Genomic DNA, 18700 nt, shown 5'->3' with positions numbered 1-18700 from the left:
TATTCCCCTCCTTTACTACCTCCTTGGTTATTGGATTTTCTCATCTTTCATCTAAAGCACTGCTTTATGCATCATGAGGTTCAAACTGTATCAACACTGTCCCTAGAATGGTTTCAAACTACCCCTTAAAAATGCAAGTCTGTTTTCTCTTCAGTGCTATTAACAACTAGAAACCATATAAAATGTTTATATGAAATTAGAACTATTTAATATCTTCATCCAAACTCTAAACAACAGGTATGATTTTCTTTCCCCATAATTAATAGTTATCCTTACTACTTTCCAGCTAAACTGGGCTAACTCTCAATTTATTCTCATTCAGACCTACAACTATGATCTCTAGAATAAATGCTTTTTCACTTCAACCACTATAGTTTGCATAACTATGGCAAACTAGCAGATAACTACTGAAACTGAGAGTAATAACCCTATAGAGAATTTGAAACTACGATCTGTTTTGTTTACAGAGATTTGTTTCTTTTGGTCCCAGCACAAAACATAGCAGTATTATAAAGTTGTCATAGATACTGGACTGCTAACATTCATTTTTGATTAAGAATAAAGTGTTTTGAAGCTGCTGTGGCCTGTGAGAAGGCAAACATATGTGTGTATGTGGTCTTTGCTATGAGAAGCAACTCCCCATTTCCCTGAAATCATATCAAGTTTAGTTTTCCTACTGTGAGATGTTTAGGCCTGATATTCATCTTATGTATATCCAGTTACACTAAGGTAGCAAACTGCTGAACATAATCATATCTCAGAGGTTTACCAAAGCTATGGATTTTTTTTTCTTTACATCTGCTGCCTAGTTTGATTTTTCTGCTAAGGAAAATGTGGTTCCAATAATGTTTCTTGTGCAATAAGAATCCTTCATATTTTTGAGCTATGTTTTCTTAGCCAGCTAAAGTGTAATCAATATCAGAACTGGTCAAAGCTGTTCTGGTTCATATTAGATGTTCCAATAGGCTTTTGCCTGGAGGTATTTTACAGAGAATGAGCTATTCAAAAGATGGACAAGATTATCACCAAAAAACCCAATAAATAAGAGTAAAGAACCCGGATAAGTGAGAGTGAAAAAAAGCTTTTTATGTAAAATAAAACTAATTTTCTTCTTTATGCATCTTAGCAAACAATGTTTTTGTTAGCATGGTTCATCTGTGATATATTAATTAGTTGAAAAGTAGCCTGAAAATAATGGCAAAGCTGGTCAAAAAAATTTGAATGCCATGAGATACAGCCATGGCCATGGTCCATAAAGTGCAAACAATTGTTTTAGCAATCTGCCAGCTAGTAGCTGTGAATAGCTCATATGGCAGGAATACAAGTGGAAATCCTTCAGTCAAATACGCCCACATGATATTCAGTTGTTTAAAATGTATATTGCCAACTTAAACTATCTGTACCTCAGATGCTTAGTTCTTGGCTGTCTTTGAAAGGGGAGTCACATGGAAAGCAAGGTAATATTTGGATTTGTTTCCTAGAGTCCAGGTCTCAAATACCAGATAGACAAATAGCCATGTAAGTGTTATGATAGATATTGGGGTTTTCTTTTGCCCATCTTGGTTGCCAACAAGAACCCATGTAAAATTATTGAAAAATCTTTGAAAGGGCTCAGTCTTCTCTGGAAATGTTGCTCAGGGTCTTGAAAGATCGAGGCCACAATTTTTCAACAGGAATAGCACTAGAGTTAGTGTGTGTTATTTTATTGTCCTCACCTTCTTTACAGGTAAGTAGTGATTTATTTGTTTTACTTTGAATTGGGGTCTGGGAGAGGGATTTTTTTTTTTTCTTCATTAAAGAGGCTTCATTTCATCCTTTCTGCTGAGAAAAGTCAGCCTTAACAAGGTTTAGCAGATTGCCTTCCTGATAGGGTTTTTATTCCTGGTCTTTCTCTGGCTTTGGTGAAAGATAAGATTTTTTCCTCCTTATCATCCTGAATTGTGAATGATATTATTTATCAAGAGGGGTAACTTGGTTTTAGATAACTTCATTGTGTGGTATATGTTAGCTGACAATGACGGACTGGAGAAATCAGAATTTGAGAAGGATGAAGAAAGAAAGAAAAACATTTGTGAGCCCATGGACTTACAAGTGTACCTGAAAGTAATGTATAGAATTGTGTGTCATCTTTATTGATAGCTGAGTACAAGTTGACATCTCAGTTCCCATCTTGCTGATTGAACCCAGTAATTATTAGGAGGATGTTGCCTGACTTTTCTCTTGAGCTGAATGAGCAAAGACAGGAATGGACAGTAAACTCTGACAAATATGTGTGTGCACAGAGAGAGAGCATGGTTGAATGCGGCTGAGCTAAAACAGGAAAAAAAAGCTGAAGTCCTACATGAATCTTGGGCATCTGCTCAGCTCAACCCGAGTCTTAGGAAAAAGGCTGGCAACTGGCAACTTGTTAGGCTACTGTAACTTGGTTATGTTTGATCAGGTTATTAGTCTCCCTACATATGCCTACATATATGTGTGTATGACTATAGTATATGCATTTATGTGTAAATCAGCAGAAGAGAGTTGGAGATTCTTTTTGAACAGCTGTACCGCATGTTTCTAAGGAGTTTGGGACTGAAACAGTACAAAGGGCCTTTGTGTGCCTTCTTGGTAAAAATCAACCCTCTTAGCATCTGCCAGCAGCAGTAACAGAAGGCCCTGAAGTGCAGATATGCTTTTCCATTGCCTGTGGAGAGGTATATACTTCATGTGATAGTTTCTTCTTTGTTTTTAAACATGCAGTGTTACATAAAGGTCTAATTGTTAGGGATCCTAGTTTTCCTTTGGCAGAGTGAGATTGAAAGAAAACTGCCATTTCACATCCAACACTATAATTTTATTTTTGATTAATTAGAATTGTGGCAAATGATTAATATCTCTTTACGAGAAAAAACACAGATACAATTTTCTGCAGTATGCATGATTGCATGAGTGAGTGGTACAAAAACTGGCATTTTTCTCTGCTGTTGGCTATTACAGTGGGTTACTGCCATTTATGGCATTTTTTTCAGAAGAGCAAACACATTCAGTACCAAAATCAGAAAGCAGATTGAATAGCTTTCAAAACCTCACACACTGTCAAGGCAAGATGTGCAACTGTCCTCAACAATCGCCTTCTTTTTCTGTGTTTCATGAGCTGTGATAAGTGTCTTCAAACTAAACTGAATTAATATTTTTTCCAGGCATATAATAATTACGTTATGGACTTAGACTGCATTCTGAGCTTTGGCAAAGGAGTCAAAGTAGTTTTTTCCTGCTAACTTTGCTAATAGTTTTCACTGAAGGAACTATAACTGTTCAAGCACACCCCCAAATGCTGTTTTAGTGAGGTGAGTGAAAAAGGGAGTACCAGCTCTCCTGCTGAAAGTAGAACATGAGTGAATCCAGTTACCAGGAGAGAGTTGGCGGACACAAAATGTGGGTTCATTTATGCTTTGCCTAATCATCATAGCAGCATCTACGCTTGGATTTATTTCACAGTAGCCAGAAGTCTGACATTTCTAAGGCAGTCACTGTTCCACCTTCTGTATTTATCCCCCTTAGCTCATAAAGAAGATTTTTATATGAAGTGTAGAGCAGTTATGTGAAGCGTACAGCATCCAGTTTAAAATAGCATGCTTGGGATATGAGTTTCTGTATGGATTACTCCCAAGGAAGCAAACTTTAGTGAGGGAAGAAACCTGGACAATTCTATGGAAATTGTTCTAAAAGGGCTGATAAAAATATTTTGGCTTCTATGTTCCTTATTTTACCCTAAGGGCCCTTACCTAATACATCAATTTAAATATTCTCCAGGCTGAAAGCTAGTATTCATGGTCTCAGCCTCTGAGTGAATAACGAATGGCAGTATTGTAACAGCTCTAACCATTAAATGTGCATGAGTCAGGCGCCTGCCCTTCCAAAATCAGGAGGAAATTAGTTAAAAATAAGTAACCTAATAAATACACACACATTTTCATTTTAATTTTTTATTGCTTTTTGTATAATGAGCCATTGGGAAAAACTTGGGTCACATTTCCAAGTCAAATTTCTAACCCTGCAGGCAGGGTTCTCAAGAAATCACATGTCTTAAGGATCTGAAGTTTGATGATAAGCCCTACATATCACGAAACACTACAGAAGCTGGCAGCACAGCAAGGGCATTATAAGGATTTATAAGGCAGCACAAGGTTTTTAAAGTGCCCAGGACTAACCTGATTGTTATATGCATACATTAGAGCATATCAGTGATGGAACACTAAAATGATTAAAATTCTAGATAAAGACTTTAATAGATCATGATTTTAGGTAAACTAGTTCATGAAACCCTTTTGACTTGTTAATACCAAAGTACAACCCAATGGCAGAAAATTATTGCCCTGCTTCTGTGTCATATTTCTTTGTTCTCCTTGTGATGAATTAAGAACATGAGGCTGGTAGGTAGCTTTGGGGTTATTTATTCCACAGAAAGCATTTCAACAGAGGCCTTCCAAGTGACCAAGAATGCAAACACCATTAAAAAAGACACCACTAAAAGCAAAAGCATTTTAGTAGTTAGAATGGATAGAGAACAGACATAGAAATGACCAACCTTAGACATGGACGGCCTGAACTGTAATTTCATCACTTCCACCTAAATTATTATGTATATTGAAATATTTAGCACAAGTATTACTACACTGCAGCTATCCTATGTTAGAAAACAGGTTTCAGAGATCTGTGGCAACCAGCTTAAATGAGTATAATGTTAATCATAATATTTTGCTTGCTCTTTCAGTTGTGCTTTATAATTAGTCTAACCCTGCCTACTTGATAGAAAGTATTTAAGAAATCTATTTTCATTTCTTATATTTGCAACCTGTAGGACCTGAAACAGAGGAGTGGAGGACTGGAATGAGCCTCCAGGGTCATCAAATCCAGCCCACAATTTTTACCTCCCTCCCTTTTTTTTTTTGCCAAGAGTTAGATAATGTGATCCTCTTCTTAATTAAATTAATCAAACTGTATCTTAAGAAACAGTGGACTTTTTTCCCCCTTACTGCATCTGTTGTGTTGGTTGGATGATTGCTCTAGAAAGTCACTTCCTGATAGAAACTTTCTCCTATTATCTGTCTATCTGTATTCATGGACAGTTTTTTTAACTTCAGAGCTTGTACTGTCATTGAGAGTTTGTTGTATTTTTATTTTCTTCATGCCTCATGATGCTTATCTTTTTCTCCTGTACTTGCTAAGCTAAACAAGTTAAGCTCTTCTAGTGTCTCTTGCCTACTAATTTCCTGCTATCTCTACCTCTGTCTTACTTGTTCTCATTTGATTTCCAGAACAACAGTGACCATGGTTAACCACATTTTTCCAGGTGACATGTCACCATTACCATGTGCAGTGGCATCAAAATTCCCTGTTTTGACTGAAAACACCTGACACAGATCACATTTCTTCTTGCCCTTTTTGCAGCCAGATCACAAACCTTACTCAGACTGTGACCAACTAATACATGACAATTGTTCTCTCCAAAATAAGTCTCATGTACTATTGCATAGCAGATATTTTTATTCCTAGTCCTTATGTCTGTGCTTTCAAAAGAGCTTCTTTATAATTATTGCTCAAGTTCTGTCTGAGCATTAGTCCATCCTATTTTCTTCTTTCCAGCTTGTGATACCTTCACAGCTTCTGCAGTGCTCACAGAAGAACTGATGTAGCTGATTTTAGTATAAGATATTAAGTAAAACTGCTTTGTTCTCACAATCTAAGGATTATATTATTTTCCTACTGATTGTCGCTTATGGCCCAGAAAATGGGAAAAGAAATTTAGATATAAAATCCGCATCTCCCAGGTTTGATCATGGGGAATGCCTGCGAACAATATAGTATCTCCTCATAGCTAGAGACTGCATTCAGTTTCTACCGCCACTGCTTTTCAGAAATTCGGGAATCTTGCCTTTTGTGTTGATCAAGATATTCCTTTCAGTTTCCTTTCTCTGCTTACCTGGGTTTTAGGTCAAAGCCAACTTAGGCAGCTGGAACTACTCTTATGTTGCCTATTTATAACAGACAGTGTTCTGGTAAAAGCTGAACAAATCAACTCAAATATAAGAAAACTCATGAAAAAGCTGGATTCTGGTTTTAGTTTATAGTGATGACATTCAGCAGTAAGATGTGTCCAGGAAGAGTTATAATGCACAACAGTACAGGATGTTTGCTCCTCTGTCTGTTGGAAATAGAAATTTCTTTTTAATTTAGCATACATATTAAATTAATTCATACTTGTTTCTTTCCTTTTTAAAGTGTGCTCACACAACTACCGTGCTGAAAGTGGTGTGCTAACATCTCCAAACTACCCCAATAACTACCCTGTCCGGACAGAGTGCATATACACAATCACAGTGGGAAGAAACAGACAGATTGTGCTGCGCTTCATGAACTTCACCTTGGAAGGGAATAAACGCTGTACAGAGGATTATGTAGAAATCAGGCAAGTCTAATTATTTCTTTTGTCCTTATTACTGATAATCATGGAAGTTGTCCAGTTCCACTTAGGCATGTTCAGAAGTTATAGTTTTATCTATACACCTGTGCTGTCAAGGTGAGAAAAGGACTTATCAGAGAACTTTAAAGGCTACCTTTTCCTCCTCCCAGCCTGCTCCATTGTCAGCATTCCCACTTGGTAAATTCCAGTTCTCAGAGCAAGTGGAGTGTGTGGACTGTGTTCCCATGCACTGCATTCTGGTTGTTTTCCTTAGTGCAGGAAATAAGAGTTTTATTGCCTGTTTTGTGACATGTTCTCCATGATATTTGAAAAGTCATGGCAGTCAGGTGAAGTCCCTGGTGACTGGAAAAAAAGAAACATTTCACTCATTTTTAAAAAGGGTAGAAAGGAGGACCCTGGGAACTACTGACCTGTCAGCCTCACCTCTGTGCCTGGAAAGATCACAGAACAGATCCTCCTAGAAGCTATGCTAAGGTACATGGAAGACAGGGAGGTGATTTGAGACAGCTGGCATGGCTTCACCAAGGGCAAGTCCTGCCTGACCAAACTAGTGGCCTTCTATGATGGAGTGACAACATCAGTGGACAAGGGAAGATCTATGGATGCCATCTATCTGGACTCCTGTAAGGTCTTTGACATGGTCCCCCAAAATATCCTTCTCTCTAAATTGGAGACATATGGATTTGATGAGTGGACTGTTGGGTGGATGAGGAATTGGTTGGATGGTCGCATCCAGAGAGTAGTGGTCAATGTCTCAGTGTCCAGATGGAGATCACTGACGAGTGGCGTCCCTGACGGGACAAGTACTGTTTAATATCTTCATCAGTGACATAGACGGTGGGATCGAGTGCACCCTCAACAAGTTTGCAGATGACACCAAGCTGAGTGGTGCAGTTGACATGCCTGAGGGATGGGATGCTATCGATAGGGACCTGGGCAAGCTCAAGGAATGGACCTGTGTGGACCTCATGAGGTTCAACAAGGCCAAGTGCAGGGTCATGCACCTGGGTCGGGGCAACCTCCAGTATCAGTACAGGTTGGGAGATGAAGGGATTGAGAACAGCCCTGCCAAGGAGGACTTGGGGGTACTGGTGGATGAAAAGCTGGACATGAGCTAGCAATGTGTGCTTGCAGCCCAGAAGGCCAACCATATCCTGGGCTGCATCAAAAGCAGCATGGCCAGCAGGTCGAGGGAGGTGATTCTGTCCCTCTACTCCTCTCTGGTGAGACCCCACCTGGAGTCCTGCATCCAGCTCTGGAGCCCTCAGCACAGGAAAGACATGGACCTGTTGGAGCGGGTCCAGAGGAGGCCACAAAAATGATCAGAGGGATGGAATACCTCTCCTATGAGGACAGGCTGGGAGAGTTGGGGTTGTTCAGCCTGGAGAAGAGAAGGCTTTGGGGACACCTTACTGCAGCCTTCCAGTATTTAAAGGAGGCTTCTAAGATAGATGGGGACAGACTTTTTCAAAGGACCTGTTGCAGCAGGACAAGGGGTAATGGTTTTAAACTAAAAGAGGGTAGATTGAGACTAGATCTAAGGAAGAAATTTTTGACAGTGAGGGTGATGAAACACTGGCACAGGTTTCCCAGAGAGGTGCCCCATCCCTGGAAACATTGAAGGTTAGGTTGGACGAGGCTCTGAGCAGCCTGATCCAGTTGAAGATGTCCCTCCTCAGGGGACATCCTTTGCAGGGGGCTTGGACTAGATGACCTTTAGAGGTCCCTTCCAACCCAAACTATTCTATGATTCTGTATTTTGTTTTATGTTTGTTGTCTTTAAACAGCAGCTATTCTATGATGCAGGACTAGGAACATGTACATAATCTGCGCTATTTGTCTATACTGGCATCACCATTAAACTTAGGATATTAGTATGGTGATTTCTAGTAAATTTTACAGGACAGAGACAAGTAGAAGTAATGTTTCCAGGAAGGTTAGCTTCATGCTTACAATACAGCTGCGCCAGTTACGCGTCCTTTGTACTGTGTTGCTGTAGGGGATTTGAACTTTGCAGTGTCAGTGCACCCATTTTTGACCTCATGAACCATCTCCCTAGAGGAACCAGGTCTGCAGAACGCCAGTGAGGTTTTTTGCTCTGAGGGTGCTATGAGTTTCCTTGGCCTCCATGAGCACCATGATAAAACTCATTCTGAACATGATACTAGATATTCCTTAAGGGTTATTCCTCTGTAAGTAGTGTCGTATTTTTTAGAACCAAACAAAAAGCTTTGTGCTGAAGTTGGAGTATTGAAATTCTGAATTTCTGCTGAATTAGCTGGTTGTTTTCAGCTGTGCATACAAACTGGAGAAAGTTATGAAAAACTGAAAGACTTTTTCAATATTTTCTAAGTAAAGTGTTTCATTTTTTAATTAAAAAAAACCAATCTGAGATTAAATTTAATCTAATTTTATTTTAACAGCTAACACCTTAATTTGGGGTAGACCTGAGTTATAACAGGGTTGGTTTTTTTTTTCACTTTTTCACCTCGAGAACTGAAAACATTCATTTATTGCATAAAACTAACTCTGTTGTCACTGTGAAGAGCTCAGCAGCATTAAACAGGTTTTAAGTTATGTCCAGGAGATTGCCAAGTACAACTCAGCACATTGCTGCTGCCAAAACAGGATTTACAGAATGTCTCATCAAACTTGATACCATTAAATGGGGTAGCTAGATAAGTCTTAGGTGAGGTGCCACTCTGGTTTCTTGTCCTGAGGTGTCCTCTGACAAATTGCATTCAGTCAACTATGAAAATTGTTCCTCTGACCACAGCTGCAGAGGCCAAGATACAAGTGAGGTGAGGTTCTGGCACAGTTCTTCAACTGCCAGTAACCTGAGAGAGCAGCAAGCAGTTTAAGCTGGGAGGATGACAAGAAAACAGAGTGGCAAGGTCTAAGTAGAAATTTTGCTCAAAAGCAGGTATAAACCTGTGAAAATATAATTGAAAGTATTACTGTCCTCTTAAAAAGCATCATATGAAGATCACACCCATATATAGATATAAATGTATTTATTATTACCCTAATGACCTGTAGGGTACTTGTAATGTGAAAATGCTTAAAGACAAAGTTAAAAGGCAATCGATAAGCAGGTTGTCACCTTCTTTTTTATTCCCATGACACATGTGCAGGTAGCAAAACAGAACATGAATTGTGTATCCTGATTACAGTATTAGAAAATATTACTGGAAATATTACTTAATTTAAAAATAGAAAATAAGTGGTTGTAGAAACAATTCTGAGGGCTAAGAAAATATTTCAAAACAGTAAGAAGTGAGCTAACTTATTTCTTCAAATTAGATTACATTGAGAAGATTACAAAGATTACAAATCATTGGTTACTCCAATGATTGCCACCTTGTAGAATACAGAGGAGGTCCTGTCTCTGCAGCATCATGTCTTCTTGAGACACTTCCTGAGTCTGCCATTGAATTGACAAACTCTGGACAGGCTGCTGAGATGAGAGACTGGACATACTCAGCAAGCAGGTGCTTGTGCTATGACTTTTTACTGCAAGTAGCGGGAATCCTCCAATATTTGATAGCTATATTGCTGTGGAAGATGAAGAGCCACGATTAGTCTTTCACAAGCTGAAAGAATCCCAAGATGTTTTATTTGCTAACATTTCTCATGGTTTTCCTCTTTGACCCAAGGTTTTTCCTCTCTGTCATTCTAGAGATGGAGGCTATGAAACTTCTACTCCTCTTGGAAAATACTGTGGTACAGAGCTGCCTCCTGTTATAATCTCTCACAGTAACAAGCTGTGGATGAAGTTTGTAAGTGACATATTTGGCACAAGAAAGGGATTTTCAGCAGAGTGGGATGGTACATCAGCAGGTAAAATGACGGCATCAAGTATAAAACCATTTTACACCTAATTTTTGATCTTTCATTTGTTTTTAATTTCTCACCTTTTCCCCCACTTTTCTGCTTCCCATCTTCAAAAATATGTCTGCTAATTACATAGCGACTTATATTCATGTTAAGATCAAGAATACCACTTTCTTGATCCTTGGGCTTTCTTTTGCTCCACACGGAAGGGTATACTATTGTCTAGATATAATAGAGCATCAACTTTCTCATATACTTAGGAAAGCAGTAACCAAGAATTTAATGGAGAGGTTTCTATCTAAAGATTAACTATCTATCAATCAGAAGCACTCTTCAAATGAGATAGCGAATATTTCTAGGTGCTATGGGCTCTCTTCTGCTTACAACACTGTTGGCTAAATGCAGATTTTTGGGGCATCACTGAAGATGTTCAGGGCATGTGAAAGAGGTCAGTAGTGTGAATCTCACACATCATGTCTAATTCTCTACCCTTCTAAGTGTTTGGTTTCTTTGACATTTTCAGGTTGTGGTGGAACTTTGATGACAGCTTCTGGCATCTTCATGTCTCCCAACTACCCTATGCCATATTATCACAATTCAGAGTGCTACTGGTTGCTCAGAGGGAACCGAGGAACCCCATTCGAAATCCAGTTTGAACAGTTCCATCTAGAGTATCACCCAAAGTGCAACTTCGATTACCTTGTGGTATGTACCCCGTGACACTTTGTTCCATAGGAGACAGCTGAGTATGATGAGTACACAGGCAAGGAAAAACACAAGGCCCTTGTCTTCAAATGTTCATAAGTGAACAGACCCAGACTAAGAAAGCTCCATGCTGACATGCTACCTTCATATCACAGAGCAGTGAGAGGTAAGACAGCAGTGTCTGTGTAGCTGCTGGTAAGAAAAGCATTTATGTCTATATAGAAAGGCCACTGAAACAAAAATCTGCCTATATCTTTAAAATCTGCTGTGTTTTGGACCAAGGCCTTAGTATGCTCTCTTAGTAAATTACAAGCAAAAAGACCCAACAGTGTCAATAACCCTATTGTTAATCTCAAATTTCATATTTGATTTGTTGCATAAATTATTTGCATATTTTTAATAGAGTTAAAATGGAGTCTAGTTTTCCCCTTTTGGTGAGTAAGCCCCTCAAAACTTACCATTATTTGGCTACTGGCTTCCTGTTTTTCCACTGATTTGCTTGTTTCTGAAATGCCTGTCAGACTTCCTCTGAACAGAAACAGAATTTTACCTCTTGTATACCCAGTAACAATTCCCTAAGCAGACATTTGTCAGGGGGAAATTACTTGTATTTGTAATGCCATCAACTTTATTAAATTCTTTTTTTTTTTTTTTTGAAGGTATATGATGGCAACAGCAGTAATGCTAAACAGCTAGGTAAATTTTGTGGGAATCAGATACCACAACTCATCCATTCCAGTGGAGACAGCGTGTATGTAAAACTAAGAACAGATAGCAGTCTGCGAGGTGGAGGTTTTTTAGCCAAATACAAACAGGGTAAGTAACTAAAAGAAGATGACAAGAACATGTTTCTACAGTTCAGCTTGTTCCTGAAACTGCTTCTTGCAGACCATGTTCTTACCTATTCATGAGCAGACGACAATGTATAGAGCATATTATTGACTCAGGTTCTCTAGTCTGCTACAGTCACAGAACACAACTAAAAATTATCTGCCCATCTACCCGTGATAGAGATTATCTCCTCCCTAGAAGAAAGATGGTGAGGTGGTTCTGCTTCTATTACCTGCACTTAAGGCACTTACCACTCCAGCTTTACTCAGAATAACAAGTGCTGGAAGTCCATAACAGGATAGATTGGACTGTGCTTGCCCTTCTGCTCACCCAGTCTCCTGACTTTTTAACAGAAAAGGCAGGTAGAACAGTCTTCTCTGCTCTTCTAGCTGCTTGTGAAGCAGGATGGCAAAGGATAAGTGAGTTACTCTCAGCCATCCTGGATCATTGTGGGTGCTTAGGATCATTGTAGCCTACGTGGAACACCTGAGAAAGTTTCATTTTTTTATATCTTACGGTAAGGGTCACATTTTTCTTGCAAACATTTTTTTGTAAAATAGTTCTACCCCAGAAATATCAGAATAATAACATATAGAGAAAAATCCAAGAAGATACATGACAAATTAGTTATTTTGTTCCCAGTCATAACCTTGAATACCATCCCAGTGTTTACTTTTCTTCTTGTATACTCCAGCATATATGGTTAAATGTACATTGGAAGATATGGAATTTTACCACATACAAAATGATTTCCAAGTATCTTTGCGTACCCTAAATATGACATTCCCAAGTGATAGAGATTGCTGTAGGTTTATAGAAATTAAGTTGTCCTAGGTTTGGACAATAGTAAATCAATTAAGTAAAATCCAAACTATTCCTTCACACATGGTGCATACAATAATTAGAAGAGTGAGGGAGGTTTGGCGCTCTCATTCCTTAAAGATATCACAGATTCATCTACCATGTACTTCTCAGCCTGCAAAGTCAAGACGATATATTAGAAAAGGGTCCCCCCCCTTCATTAATTAAACAGAAAGAGCACTTTCAAAGCACTCAGATGTAGAACCTGAGCTATCAGATAATGTGATCTACACTTTACATTCATATTTAATTCCTGTAGATGCATCAGATAGATAAAGCTTTCAATGGCTTGCCCAAAAGCTAAAATTATGTATGAAGTAGTGGTATAATATAAAGATGTCAGATGCATTTATGTGTACATGAAAGTAATGTAATGATGAATTGGAAAACATTGCAAGGGAAAATATGGTATCAAGTTCACATTCAAAGGCACCTTTGTGTGTGATATGTTTCTAATAAAATCCTGATGGCAGGGGGTAGCAGCTTTTACACATTCTGCATTCTTCAAAATCCATTTTGTGCTCTTCATCCTGTCCTTTCAAACAGTTGTATGCTTTAGTGTAGCTTTGCAGACAAGCTCCAGTCCACCTGACCCTGACCTCCAGCTGTATCCTGAGCATTTTGAAGTCCTAAAAACACAGACCTTGCTGCTCTGTAAATAATTTGGAAAGAATAAAAAAAAAAATGCAGGAGGTAGGTGTATTATCCCTAGTGACAGACAATAGAAGAGTTTTGCAAATGAATCTCAGCTATTTCTGCAGTTCAAACACTGCAAATTTGCTGTACAAAGCGAACAGCCTGTCCTGCTCCCCACCTCCTGCCCATTTCCTCTCTGTGCATTACACTGTTCTGCTCCTGATACACATTGTATGCTGTCTCCAGAAAAGGGGTTGCCCACATCGACATTTTCTGTCTTTAGTGAAAGTTGGATACAGGAAAATGAGACACACTGACCTAATGCCCTAATTGTAATTTCACTCTTGTGTAGTTTCTTTTTCTTTTTCTCTGCACTTCAAGGAAAGTTCTGATTATTCCAGGTGAGTGTCCAGTTCTTATGCTAGGATGTTATTGGATGACTCACAAAGACAATCATGGCTCCTTTTTAAAGAATTTAATTATCACTTCCAGTTCCTGGAGCTAGAAAATCCAATACAAGTACTGTACTTTCCATTTGTTGTTTTAGCCAGGGCTTATAATTTTTTTCTAGTTTCCTGAAGTAAACCACTTTAATCCATTAGTCAATCTTTGTTGACTGCCCTCCCCAAATTGTTTCAAATGGCAGGGCAAATTTCCATTATTAGTTTAAAAAAAAAAATAGAAGAAATCATTTTTCCGGAATAACCATGTATTCAGAATTAAAGAAAACTGCCAAAAAAATATATGTCCTACGTATACTGATGAGTCTGCAAGTGTCAGAAAAGAAGTACATAATAGACCTGAAGGATTAAAGTTTGGAAAGTCTGGATTTTGTTTAGAACATATGCAATATGTTCTTCAATAAGTCTTAATTCTCTTTCAGCATGATTTCTCTAATATGTGAATAAAAATATTTCTCACCTTGTAATGCTAACGGTAACTTTTTTGAGATACTGGGTTAATAAGCACTGCACAAATATAATTTATTATCACTTTTTTTTCAGTTTGCCGCGAAGTACTTACTGTTAACCATAGCCATGGCATATTGGAAAGTTTAAATTATCCAAACAATTACCCATTAAATGAGCATTGCAACTGGACTATCCAAACTACAAAGGGGAACACACTCAACTATAGCTTCACAGCCTTTGATTTAGAGGATGGATCTGACTGTGACCGTGACTTTTTGAAGGTATGTACCTAGATTCTAGAAACAAGAAAAATCAGGTCTTATCCAATAAAGAAAGACAATAAGGATGGAGAAGACCAAGGGGAAATTTATCTTGTCTAAAATTAGCCATTAAAACTCAAGTGTTAAGTCCAAAACGTTTGTTTCCATTTCCTTCATGATCAGTAGGGAGTGAAGCATTACCATCCTACCTTAAGACAGCTGCCTGCACTAGGGAAGATGAGTCACTTTGCAGGTGCCTATGTTTGCTACAAAGAGTGTAGCTACCACCTCAGATTAGAAGTGCTGGCTTTTATGGGTTAAGTGAGATGTCATGATTCCAGTTTCATGTAAAGAAGAAGAAATCCTGAGATTAGTAAATTAATTGCAAAAAGGCAATGAGCCCAATTATTTTCCTCTTTTTTTTTAATATAAGAAGGAGTGGAGAATATTAAAAAACTTTAAAATGTGTTATTTCTACATTTTGAAAGAGAGGGTTGCTGTGTCTCTCATTTATGTTTCCCTTTTCATAATTAATCTGCTTCTTTAAAGGGACTGAATTTACCCACAAACAAAATGAGAAATTTTCAGCCAAATTAAACCATCCAGTCAATCTAAAGCCAAGTACCCTTTATTTTCATTTCCTCACAAATTTTATTTCTAGGACAACTGAAAAGATATCTTCTCTCACTTTTGTACTTCGTACTGTGGGAAGTAGACAGTAGTCATGATCACTGTTATATTGAGGATTATAATCTGCCTACAATTTCGCTGTTTTGCTGAACTAATCCATCCTTCAGATCTCACCCTTACACAGGATGCCAACATGTAGTCCTTGTGCTCTGCTTAGGTTTTGCACAAGAAGAACTGAAATTTAGAGAAGTGTTAGGGAAGACCACTTACAGCCAAGGAGAGGGCTAAGGAATAGTGCCCACATTTCTGGGGATACTGACACTGGGGTCTTGCAGAAGGTCCAGCAACAGGCCTGGTGATGGGCTAATCTGTTCCTTCCAGATGTCCTCTCTCGCTCCCTCTACCGCCTTACCATGCCAGCTTTCTCAGCTCAAAAATGGTAATAAACTGGCAAAAGTGGTGTTCTTCCAGCTTTCCTCTCTTTTGTGGCCAGGAATGGAAAGAAAGAATAGAAATGTGAAGAAAAACAAAGGAGCACTGTATTGAGAACTAACTATTAAACCCTGCTTCATTTTTGTGAGGAGGCTGAAAAGGAAACATTGGAGCCAAGTGGAGAGGCCAGAGCTAGTCTCAAGATGCCTAAACCCTTGATCCATGAAAAGCAGGAGCCCTGCACACAGTAGCCAGCCAGTGGGGAGCAAGAGTCTTGCCAGAAGACACTATTCTAGATGTAAGTCAAGGCTCCAGGAATAGTGCCAGAGGCAAGGACCTGATCCAAAGCACTTAAAAGAACAGAAATAAAACATACTAGAGGGAGTGAGGAGGCAGGGAGCAGAAAAGTACTTGCACTCTTTGTTTTTACAATTTTTCAGTGCTTCCATCAAAGAAAATCCAGACTGGAAGAGGTGTAAAGAGGAAAATGCAAAGGAAAAAACACCGAGTCATGGAAGTGTGTTAAGGAGGCTTTAATTTGCAATTCATGTGACATTACTTACAAATCTTTCTCCAAATGCCATTAAGAAATACCATTTGGAAAAGATGTTCTCATTTGATTGTTGCATGCTGCACAAATATGTGCCATAGTGTAGAAAAAGAGAACAAGGCTGAACCAGCCAGGGAACTGAATAGTATTTGCTCCCACCCTGTGTCTTGCGAAAGGGGAGCAAGTTGGCAAGGCTGTGAGTGTTGTGCAGTGTAGGGGAAAGGGGGAATCATATGGAACAAGTGTGCAGTTCACTTTCTAAGCAGACTGCAGATACTGGGACTTTTCTGGCTGAAATCCATGTGGAGTCTGACGCCACTGCAAATTGGAAAAAAAAGTTAAAAAAAACCCCACACTCATAGCTGTTCAGCTAAGATAAATTACTTTTGTGCCACATGATAGTTTTGAGATTCTTTTATTGCAGAGAGGCCTAAGAGGGGAAAGCTCTGATACGCTGGCTGAGTATAACACTGGGAAAATAGAGGTATAATCCCGTTCACTGTGGCCCAAGTGGGTGGTGCATGGACCATGTGCCAGATCCCTTCACCATCTTCTTGGAGGAAATGGGAAGCTGATGCTCAGACAGTTTCCATGTAGCTGCACTCACAAATTTGAATGGCCACTGGTGCTGATCAGGTGCTCTTTTTCCCCAGGAGCTTTTAGGTGCCTCTTTTACCATCTCCTTTTGGGTTTGGTGACAGCAGCAATCCCACCTCAGCCCCTTGCAGCAGGCAGCAACACCCTACTTGTCTTCTTAGCTCTGTGGCAGCCCTGACAGTAGCAGCCTGGTGCTCTGTGGCAGCTAGCAGATGGCAAGCTTGGTGACAATATTTGCTGCTACTTGCTGGGAGGCTGGGGATGGGAAGAATACGAGTTAGCTGTTAGGTAGGATTTGGTGATGATCACAGTTGTGGTGGTAGAGGGAGTAAGGGAAAGTGATATGTGATGGAAAAGGACAAGATTAAATGTTGCAGAGGTGTTACAGCAGAGAGCAGACCTGCCTGTGCAGAGTAAAATCAAGAAATGGCAGTTAAAAAAAAAAAAAAAAAGAATAGCAGAGCTTCTTTTAAGAGTCAGTGGGAAAAATAGATTTAATATTTTATCGTGTTTTTATGACATTGCAAATGTCTTAAACTAGAACTCTGGGTTTTTTTAAATCTTTCTGAATTCTGAAGCAGAAAATCATGGTGCTTGCTAGGGTGGGGACAGCTAGACTGGAGAAGCTGCGTTCCTGGGTACTGCTGGACCTGGCCCACTGGACACTGTAGTTTTGGTCCCAGCCTCCATACTGGAAAAGGGCCTATTCTTCAGCTTTGTGTTTAATTATGACTAACATTTCTGACCCAAACCCACATGTGGTATACAAGAAGAGTGTTTTGCCTTGTGACTGATTCAGTGTTATACACAGAATTTGCTATTTGCTCCCTGGCTTAGTCTACATGTATGTCAGAAATTAAGTATGTAGAATAATGACAAAATCAAAAGTTTCTACACACGGGTATTCCTAACAGTTGTCCGTTAACAAAGATATTATCGTCACTTAGAGCAAATAACTGTTTCAAACACAGGACAAGGAAAAAGATAGTCAGATGTCTGAAGAGTACAAGTAAGTGCAAGTACAGCATGTGGCTGTCCCAGACTGAAACGCAGTCACAGCTGTACAATGAGAAGTCAGCCATGTATTGTATTACCTATTTCCTTTTCTCCTTTGATCATGGGGTGCTGCTTGTGAGCCAGACCACAGTTTACAGCAGCTGGCTGGTGTTACTCATGGTGAGCAGCATTCCCTCTCCACAGGGAGCCTTGGGTGACTCTGACTTGGTCTGGCCTGGGCAGAGCCTGCATGTCCACTTCTGCAGCACATGGAATTATTTATACCTGAGTCAAGTAGGGACCCCTGATCTTCTGACTTGGTAGCAATTTTCTGCCCCTGTGCATAGGTGCCAGAAATTGAGAAGGGGCAGTGTGGGAGGGAGGCAAAACTGCAGTTTTTTATAATGTCAGTCTCTAGCATGAGTCTCATATGAACACTTTCTCAACAAATGAGCAGTGTGCAGTGTTTCATGGCCTGCCAGAGGATGTTGGCTCATTGCTAGTAATGCTCACAGGATGTGTGACATTTTGGAAGGAGTTTTACAGCGAAGTTTCAAGAATATGAGATTAATTGCTCATGATAAAGACATGTACAGAAGTGGCAATGATATGATACAAGGCATACCAAATAGCAGACTCTTTCTCAGTGATGCTGCACTAACTGTAATTAGATTGGATGGTCTTTAAATTATATTGTGTGCTGTGGATTGGCTTAATAACCTATTAGTCTTTCTAGAGGAGTCATAAGGCTGTAGCCAGTGAGATATTGCAGACAATGACATGGAAATGTCATTCCATCCTCTACATTCACCAGGTTATTAGCTGAACAAGCATATATTTAACTCCCCATCTTTAATGATGAATTACCTTCTTATTTAGTATGACAGAACATAATCTCCACAGAGGCAAAGCTATTTTATAAGGAGAATGTCATGTTATTGCCCTGAAGATCAGAAAATTTACTCCTTTCTTATCCAAGAAAAATATCATT

At 39.2% G+C, this 18700-nt stretch overlaps 1 protein-coding gene across 1 annotated transcript in view; it reads left to right on the top strand.

Annotated features, from left to right (window-relative positions):
• Positions 1 to 18700, top strand: part of CUBN (cubilin) — a gene marked incomplete at both ends in the record, with an annotated part of 146140 nt that overhangs the window by 30030 nt on the left and 97410 nt on the right. The window contains 5 exons of the mRNA XM_082015338.1: positions 6265 to 6451; positions 10146 to 10306; positions 10824 to 11005; positions 11665 to 11821; positions 14338 to 14525. Coding sequence (XP_081871464.1) covers positions 6265 to 6451; positions 10146 to 10306; positions 10824 to 11005; positions 11665 to 11821; positions 14338 to 14525 — 875 coding nt within the window. The remainder of the gene's footprint in view (positions 1 to 6264; positions 6452 to 10145; positions 10307 to 10823; positions 11006 to 11664; positions 11822 to 14337; positions 14526 to 18700) is intronic.

Source organism: Phaethon aethereus (assembly GCF_964289735.1).
Source record: "Phaethon aethereus genome assembly, chromosome: 2".
Lineage (NCBI taxonomy): Eukaryota > Metazoa > Chordata > Aves > Phaethontiformes > Phaethontidae > Phaethon > Phaethon aethereus.
Note: the sequence above shows the minus strand (reverse complement) of the source record. Positions and strands in the feature narration are given on the sequence as shown.